The sequence below is a fragment of the Spinacia oleracea genome, chromosome 6 (assembly GCF_020520425.1).
Source record: "Spinacia oleracea cultivar Varoflay chromosome 6, BTI_SOV_V1, whole genome shotgun sequence".
Taxonomy (NCBI): domain Eukaryota; kingdom Viridiplantae; phylum Streptophyta; class Magnoliopsida; order Caryophyllales; family Amaranthaceae; genus Spinacia; species Spinacia oleracea.
In genome coordinates this window covers 111165986-111175240 of record NC_079492.1, presented here as the reverse complement: position 1 = coordinate 111175240, position 9255 = coordinate 111165986, and the positions used below count along the sequence as shown (strand labels likewise).

At 39.3% G+C, this 9255-nt stretch overlaps 1 protein-coding gene across 1 annotated transcript; it reads left to right on the top strand.

Annotated features, from left to right (window-relative positions):
* The first annotated feature begins 270 nt into the window (after positions 1 to 270).
* On the top strand, positions 271 to 1130 carry LOC110784721 (tobamovirus multiplication protein 1-like). The gene is made up of 6 exons (XM_056832618.1): positions 271 to 291; positions 363 to 455; positions 554 to 625; positions 728 to 800; positions 884 to 929; positions 1049 to 1130. Exons 1-6 carry the CDS (start codon positions 271 to 273, stop codon positions 1128 to 1130), a joined length of 387 nt encoding a protein of 128 aa, XP_056688596.1.
* Positions 1131 to 9255: the final 8125 nt, after the last annotated feature.

Sequence of the window (9255 nt, the reverse complement as noted above, 5' to 3'; positions counted from 1 at the left end):
AAGTCATTGGAGACAAAAATGTTCTAACTTGCTAACAAAGCAGCCTTCTCCTGGAAAAAACCAGCTAACAATCACTTTTTATTATCGGTATTTCGCTCTATGGTCTGATATATCACTGTCACCATCATGCTGGATTGCAGGTATGCATAGTAATGTCAGGAAAAGACTGTTACTCGTATCCTTGTACTGTTGTACACTTACTGCCATTGATAACTCTTAGTTTCCCATGATTATTTAGGGAAATAGGGTGGAAATTGTAACTAGTTGTTTATGTTATTGTTTCATTTGAAGGTTTATGCTTTAGATGCAAACCGCAGCAAGTTCTGAAAATTAAAATAGCATTGATATTCTGCTTCTGACAGGTTCTAACATTGGTGTTACTGGATCTTCCTGGACTTTTGTTTTTCTCCACATATACTCTCCTTGTCCTCTTTTGGGCAAAGATCGATCATCAGGTAGAGTGTAATCTGATGTTGCCTTGCTTACATTTGAAAATGACAACATTCATTTCATCTTAGCTCCTTTTCCGCCTAACAAGTGCCTACTTTTTCAGGCTAGATATCTACCAACTGATAAGCTGATGCTTGTTTACATATTGCTAAACGCTGGAATTTACTTCATACAGGTTTATTACATCTCATGTTTACTTTATCTTTCATGTTAGTGATTTGTTACCAGTTTATTTTCAAAGGGTTTGAACCCATGATAGTTATATTTTATGCTTTAGGTTTGTATCTGGATTTTGTTCTGGTTGTATAACAATGAAGCAATGGAAACCGTAGGACGGATCTTTATTGCAGGTTTGTTTCTGTTATTGATGATGATTTTTTTTCTTATGGGACCACTATTTTCAGACTGTCTAAACTTCTTTATATTCTGTCAGCTGTCTCATTTGTTGCTGCGATCAGTTTCTTGTTTTACGGACGAAGGTCAGTTTTTGAATGTTTGAGTAGTTTGATCGTCTATAACCGAACAACAATGCAAATTTGGTATACCAGTATACTTCGTATCTGTATTTACTTGTCATGTTTTCTATGAACGACTCCAGATTGTTTGTAATGCTGAGACAGTTCCCAATTGAATCTAAAGGAAGAAGTAAGAAGTTATACGAGGTTTGTCTTCTTTCGTGAAACATTTTTAGTCCAGTTTCCCGCGTAATTTCTAAGTTCTAACCTGCTAACAAAGCAGCCTTCTCCTGGAAAAAACCAGTTAATAGACAACGCCTAAATGAGTTTAAAGCCAATAAAACCTAGGGTCATGTTAGCTCTCCTCAAAGCTGGTCTCATTTATCAGGCAATTATCCTAAGATAAACCAGTTTAAAGCTAGTAAAACCCTTTAAACAGGAGTCAAAGTGTACTGCCGTTATATACAACACCCATGAACAACCTAAATATGACCTATAGAAACAAATAAGAGCACGGGAGAAAACAACACTGTTATTTCAGAATAGAGTCTGGACTCAGTCGACGAGCTAATACCCCTCTTCTCTCTCTTTCTTCCCCTCAACCCTGCTTGTAATAGATTTCCTGTGTGACCTGGCTACTGCTCACAAATTCATCAGATAAGTTCTGATAACTTCTCAATATTTGAAGATAGGTCTTTAAAATTTTAGTTTGGCCTAATAACTCTATATTTTACATCGTGTTTTATCCTATTTACAAGAGTTTTAGGGATATTTCTTTCTTAGTTGCTTGAATGTTAAAATGTGACATTTCATTTGCATTTAATCCAATGCTCCCTATAAATTTTTGTTTTTGTAAAGGTTTATACTCCGAGGAATGCGCCTTATGCTAATGAGGAAATTGATGTGGTTCGTGAGCAATGGTCTATACTCCGAGGAATGCGCCTTATTATTGGCCTGAGCGCGCTTGATCGAGTTGGTTTAGATGTTATAGAACAATCTTTTATATTAAAATGTATGCGTATGTTGAAATTGGGACGTACATATATTTAAATGTAGTACGTTATTTTGGTTTTATGATATATACAGAACACCAGTTATTGTTTTTATATTTGTTATACAATTTGAGATATTGTTATTGTTGTTACAGGTTTCTATATTTGGTGCAAGGCACTCTAGCTATCCCTAAATAAAATTAAATTTTTTCCGCCAAAAGTGATTTGTTGCAGCGTACATATGTATATGTACGCTGCAACAAGGCTATAAAATTTGGCAAAAATTATGACCTTTTGCAGCGTACAAATAGATGTTCGCTGCAACAGGATGGGTTTTTTGCAGCGTACACCAATTTGTACGCTGCAACAAGTCATGATTTGGGCAAATTTTTCACACTTGTTGCAGCGTACAAATATATGTACGCTGCAAAAAAGCACTTTTTGCAGCGAACAATGTACGCTGCAACAAGTTTAGACTTGTTGCAGGCCCCCCAGTTGCAGCATACGATGTACGCTGCAACAGGGGTCTAAAAGCCCGCTGCAATAAGGGTTTTTTCTACTAGTGAGTTTTAGTATGAGAGGGAGGTGGAGGAGGTCGAGATGGAGAGTTAGAGTTGTCTTTGTTGACGACACCACGAGCTTTGTCTGACATGACGTCCTTGAGGTAACCATTTTTCAACAGATAGGCTACTTCTCTTCTCAACGCAACGCAGTCGTTGGTGGTGTGACCGATGTCGGCATGGAAGTCACACCATTTTGAGGGATCCTTCTTCGACTCGGTTTTGCTGGACTTCGGTGGCCACTGCACTGCTTTCCCCATCTTAGAGAGGTGGTTCATCAGACCTACAGTGTCAACACAGAAAGAATATTCGTTAATTTTCGGGGGCAGATCCGGGCTGTTCTTCCAGTCGGAGTCGTCGTCATCTTCCACCACTGCTACATGTTGAGGTCGGGAATAAGGAGTAGGACGATCATTGCTTCTCTTGGAATAGGGCAATCGTCTTTCCGTCTTTGAGTAGTCGTTACCCCCTTTCCGGGAATAGAGAGTTTCTTCCAACCTTACTTGGGCCATTGCTTTGGCTTGAGCATCTTCGAACGTTTTGCAGGGGTATTTGATCAGATCCCTCCAAAGGTCGGTTTCGCCATACAATCCTTGCCTGAACGCTTCGATAGCTGTCGAGACATCACATTCAGGGACAGTCACCTTCTCCCTGATGAACCGGGCTATACAATCCTATAGGGGTTCGTCATGGCGTTGGATCACACGGTATAGGTGAAGGAAATAATGCCCTTGGTCCAAGTATGCATTCTATGTTAAGTCTAATAAATGCGGTTCAGTATTAATTAACAAGTTAATAATTCAGTGAGATCAAGTGAGCTGAATGCCTAGCTAGAGGCCGCTTCAGTTCAAGTGGAATTAATGATATTAATCCACGGCTTACTCTTGACTGAACCCGTAGGGTCACACAAATAGTACGTAAACGGATCAAGTATTTAATGGCATTAAATACTCCATCTATGAATATTCGGAACCGACGGATCTTGGTTTCAGTGGGAGCTAAGATCGTCACAGGCAAGAAATGAATACTCCGGAAACGATGATATTGCCGGAAACGGAAATATGGATCGTATCGGAAATATGAATATTATCCAAGTCGTAGATGTTGCCGGAAACGGAAACATGGTACGTATCGGAAAATATTATTGGAAATGGAAATATTACCAGAATCGGAAATATTACCGGAAACGGAAATATTGTCAGAATCGGAAATATTGCCGGAATCGGAAAATAATTCCGGAAACGGAAATATTAAATATTTGTTCGAAACGGAAATTAATTCCGGAATCGGAAATATTAAATATTGTTCGTATCGGAAATAGATTCCGGAAATGGAAATTTAATCGGAAGCGTATCGTACGAATTAGCATCGGACGAGGCTTGCCGGACGAAGGCCCAGCACGAAGCCGGGGCCAATCGCCCAGCAAGCATGCGCGCCACAAGCCCAGCCAAGGCAGCGCCCAGGCCTACCGCAAGGCAGGCCCAGCGCGCGCCAAGGGCCACGGCTGCGTGGGCCGTGCTACGCGGGCTGCTGCTCGCACGCGCATGGGCAGCCCTTGTGGCTGCCGTATGTGTGTGAGTTTGTGCTCATGCGTGATTCCTGAATCTACAAGAGTCAGTGTATGATTAAATTTCTATTCCTAATTGGATAAATTAATTAAATAGAATTCATGTAGGATTCTAATTCCAATTAATTCGCATCCTACTAGGATTACGATTCCTTTTCCATAACTCTATAAATAAAGGCCTAGCGGTCATAATTTATACACAAGTTTCAAAGTATTCAAAAGTGAGTTTTTTGAGAGAAAATTAAAACACACATCTTGCTCATAAAGTGCCGAAATTTTCTAGTACCTTAAGGGCGATTCTAGTTGGTCAATCTTAAGGCGGATCCGGACGTGCTGTGGACTATCTACGGAGGGACGACACTTGGAGTCCTAAAAGACTTGTTCTTGTTCGGTTCGGGCGCAGCTAGGGAGGGCACGCAACAAAGAGTATGCATCTAAATTATGCTATATGATTATGTGTAAATAATATGTTGTCCTGGGTTAATGGTTGTTTCCGCATGATCTATGTAGTGTCATATGTATCATAACCTAACAGTGGTATCACGAGCCCCTTATTATTTTCATAATCTAAATTGCATGAACATGGTTAAATATTACAAATTTGCAAGAATTAAAAGGGGTGATTAATTTTCGTAATTGTTAATTAATTGCAAATTGCGTTTATTTAATTATATGTACGCAGTTTTTCGGCAGTTTCTTCATTACTCATCCGAATTGAGTGATTTTTGTGTCAATTCCGCATGTAAAAGGCATTCTAAAATTTTGACAAAAATAGTATTTTTCTGCCGAACCCAGAATTCTCAAATTCGAAGCCTAACTATGACTTTTCGAAGGTTTTAGTTTTTCGAATGCAAAATTTCGTAAATTTAAGATGTTAAATTAAATATTTGCGATTCTTGTTGATAAATCTTGAATTTTTGATTGACCTACTGCATATGTTTAACAAGTTTGAATGCCTAGTCTTGTTAATTATGCAATCTAATTTGTAATTATGATTAATTTGTTGAAAATTAGAATAATTTAGAATTAATTTGATTTTCATAATTAATTGTAATTTAATTAGAAACCTATGATTAAAAACCACCATAAAAATTGTAAATTTACGATAAATTTTAAATTTTTATGACCTAGACTTGAATCCATATCAATCGGAAATCAATTGGATAATAAATTTTCGATTTTTTCGCCCTAAAATTATGAAATTAATAATATTTATTAATTTGTCATTAATTTTAAATATAAATTTTAAAATTTTATGCGATTCGTTCAAATAACTTGCACGCACGAAGCAATGGACGCTTCGTGTTACCCTTAAGGGGTGTTGTATGATGCGGGCATGCGACGACGAGCAAGGGAGCTCGTCGCCCGTGCGGCACGAATGCAATGAGCAAGGGCGTAGTGCACGAGCACAAGGCAGCAGCCCTGCCTTGTGTCGTGTGCCACGAGCAATGAACGAATGGGCATGGGCGAAGGGCGAGCCAAGGCAGTCGCGTGTGGGCAGCAAGCGAGCTGCGCCACAACGCGCGCTGCCTCGCACAAGTGCGCGCAGCCTCGCGCGCAGCGAGCGCAAGCTCGCGTGCCACGAGCGCTGCGCCCAGCACTGCTCGCGCGCGCAGCGCGCGATGTCGCTCGCCCAGCGAGCGATGTCGCGCCCCAGCGAGCGATGGCTCGCGCGCACAGCGAGCGAGCCAGCGCGCCCAGCGAGCGATCTCGCGCGCGCGCACTGCGAGCGATAGCTCGCGTGCGATGGGGCGCTGTGCGGAGGCTTGCGATAGGACAGCAGCAGCTATGCGACGAGCGCATGGGCTGCGCGCACATGGCCAGCAATGGCTGTGTGCGTGCGGCCCATGGGCGTGCAACGCGTAGGGTGTTTGCGTTACGATTAGATCGTTTTGAATGATTAATTTGAAAATTTCAGTTCACGTAATTTTAATTAATTTTAAAATTAATAATTTGAATTAATTTCTTGGATTTTAATTTTGAATATTATAATTATAATAAATGTTATTTATTCTAATTATTTTACTAAAATTAAAATCATGAATTAATTTAAATGCGACTGAAATTAAATTAAACTTTTTGGATTCAATTATAAATTTATATGAGCTTTAAATTTTAATTAAATTTGTATGTTTCCGGTTAGACTAGAAATACAATTTTATGTTTAAAATTAGTAAAGCATATGAATTTATTGGTTTGAGTGGGAGCGCTTTTTAGTCATAAACTCTTGATTAGGTCTACAAATCCTTAAGGTTAAAACAACTCGATTAGAATTAATAAGGACTGAATAATTGGTAGATTATTGGTGCCCTTGATTAATTGCTGCAAATGTTTACGTGATGCATAATGTGTTTTACTAACCAGCTATGTGGGCCATTCATGATAATGAATGGGTGAATGGTATATATTGTATATGTACTGTTTTGCAGGTTATGAAGTGACTAGTATGGCCCAAATAGGATAGAAAATATGGTCTGCGTACCATTAATTTGAATGTAATTGGTCTAAAGCACCAAAGTTATTTTTCAATTCAAAATGGTCTGCGTACCATCAAATAGTTGTAATTAGTTATAGCTTATCCTATTTGAAGAAAATGGTGCCTCCCACGGAGATCTTCAAGACGGACTTTGAAGTCAAAGCTTCAAGATGAAGTCGGGCCATACTAGATCACAAATATCTTATGCATGTTTTAAGTTATTTATTGCTTTAAATATGTCTTAAAATGCATGAGATCAAAAGCTTGATTATGTTGCATGATTAAGGATTTTAGTTCACTTAAAATCTAACCAACATAGTAAGAGCCTTAAGTTCCAAACTTAAAAATTGAGTTAAAAGGTGCCATGCCAAAATATACACTTGCTTGGATATCCTTTACATCAATCTAGTAATAGTTTTCGCTCAGCGAGGTGTTACTTATTGGTCCTAAAGGGGCAAGGTACACAAATAATTGTGAGTACATGTTAGTTTTGGTGAAACTCAACGATATAAGTAAGGAGTCCTTTTATGTCGTGGCAAATTCGATAGGTTTACCTAATAAGTTCTTAGACGTACCTATCAACCAAGAATAGTTTCTAGACTATTAGCAAAAGGCTTTTGCTTACCTAAGATGTTCTAGGATTAAGTCGACAAACTGTGCTTAGTTCTTCAATGATTTTAGGATCTTGGAATCATTTTATTCACACCTGCCGGAACACATAACTTGAATAAAATGCTTAATAAACATTGAATTATGCATGTATGCTAGAATTTAAGTTTATTAAGAGAAACTGTGAATGGTTATTTATTTGTTTATTCTTTTCAATTGTAGTTTTTAATATGGCAAACAACAATTCATTCAACATTCGATCAATTCTCGAAAAGGAGAAGTTGAACGGGAAAAACTTCCTTGACTGGCAAAGGAACTTGCAAATAGTTCTTATGCAGGAAGAAAAGGAGTATGTCCTAGATGAGGCGATGCCCGAAGCTCCTGGCGACGGGGTCACTCAGGCTGCCCTCAATCGTTGGATTGATGCCAACAAGGATGTGAAATGTCTAATGCTCGCCACCATGAGTGCGGATCTGCAGAAAACGTTCATCAACTCAGATGCTTTCACAATCATCAGTGAGTTGAAGAACATGTTCCAAGATCTGGCTCGAGTCGAAAGATTCGAGACTCATAGGCAAATTCTTGAGACCAAGCTTAAGAAAGGCGAGCCCGTAAGTCCACATGTTCTCAAAATGATTGGACTCATTGAGAATATGAGTCGGCTGGATCAGCAATTTTCTCAGGAAATGGCTATAGACACCATCCTCCATTCTCTTCATAGCGGGTATGATCAGTTCAAACTGAACTACAGTATGAATAGTCTGGACAAAACGCTCACTGAGCTTCACGGTATGCTGAAGACCGCTGAAAAGACGCTCAAAAGTGATAAGCAGGATGTGCTTATGGTGCGTGGGGGCAAGTTCAAGAAATCTGGAAAGAAGAGGAATGCTAAGAAAGGTGGCAACAAGGCCAGCCCAACTAAGCAAACTGGCGCCAAATCTGCAAAGAGGAAGGTCAGTCAACCCACTTCTGAATCCGAATGCTTCTACTGCAAGAAGAAGGGGCATTGGAAGAGAGATTGCTTGAAGCTAAAGGAAGATCAGAAGAACGGAACAGTCGTTCCATCTTCAGGTATTTTCGTTATAGACTGTATACTTGCTAATTCAACTTCTTGGGTATTAGATACAGGTTGTGGCTCACACTTATGTTCCAATCCACAGGGACTAAGAAGAAGTAGAAAGTTAAGCAAGGGAGAAGTCGACCTACGAGTGGGAAATGGAGCACGGATTGCTGCATTAGCCGTAGGAACTTACTATTTGTCGTTGCCCTCCGGGCTAGTTTTGGAACTGGAAGAATGTTTCCATGTTCCAAGTCTTACTAAAAACATCATTTCAGTTTCTTGCTTAGATGCTAAGGGATTTTCCTTTATAATAAAAGACAATAGTTGTTCGTTTTATTTTAAAGAGATGTTTTATGGATCTGCTAGATTAGTCAATGGACTTTATTTATTAGATCACGACAAACAAGTATATAACATAAATACCAAAAAGGCCAAAAAGGATGATTCAGATCTCACCTATCTGTGGCATTGTCGATTAGGCCATATAAACTTGAAACGCTTAGAAAGACTTCAAAGAGAAGGAATTCTAGAACCATTTGACTTAGAGGATTATGGTAAATGCGAATCATGTTTACTTGGCAAAATGACAAAGCAACCTTTCTCTAAAGTTGGAGAAAGAGCAAATGAACTATTGGGTTTAATCCATACAGATGTATGTGGACCAATGAGTACAAATGCTAGAGGTGGTTTCAGCTACTTTATCACTTTCACTGATGACTTCAGTAGGTATGGTTATGTCTACCTAATGAAGCATAAGTCTGAATCCTTTGACAAATTCAAGGAATTTCAGAGTGAAGTAGAGAATCAATTAGGCAAGAAGATTGAGGCACTGCGGTCTGATAGAGGCGGTGAATATCTGAGCTATGAATTTGATGACCATCTGAAAGAATGTGGAATTCTATCAGAATTGACTCCTCCTGGAACACCACAATGGAACGGTGTGTCAGAACGGAGGAACAGAACCTTGCTAGACATGGTCAGGTCAATGATGGGTCAGGCCGAACTTCCATTAGAATTTTGGGGACATGCACTAAATACAGCTGCACTCACTATAAATAGAGCTCCGTCTAAAGCTGTCGAAAAGAC

Bases quoted from the DNA above. Each gene is read 5' to 3' on its own strand.
- LOC110784721 (XM_056832618.1), top strand. From the start codon at position 271: ATGTTATTGTTTCATTTGAAG. The intron at 456-553 runs GTAGAGTGTAAT...CTACTTTTTCAG, and splicing joins GGGCAAAGATCGATCATCAG to GCTAGATATCTACCAACTGA. The intron at 801-883 runs GTTTGTTTCTGT...ATATTCTGTCAG, and splicing joins AGGACGGATCTTTATTGCAG to CTGTCTCATTTGTTGCTGCG.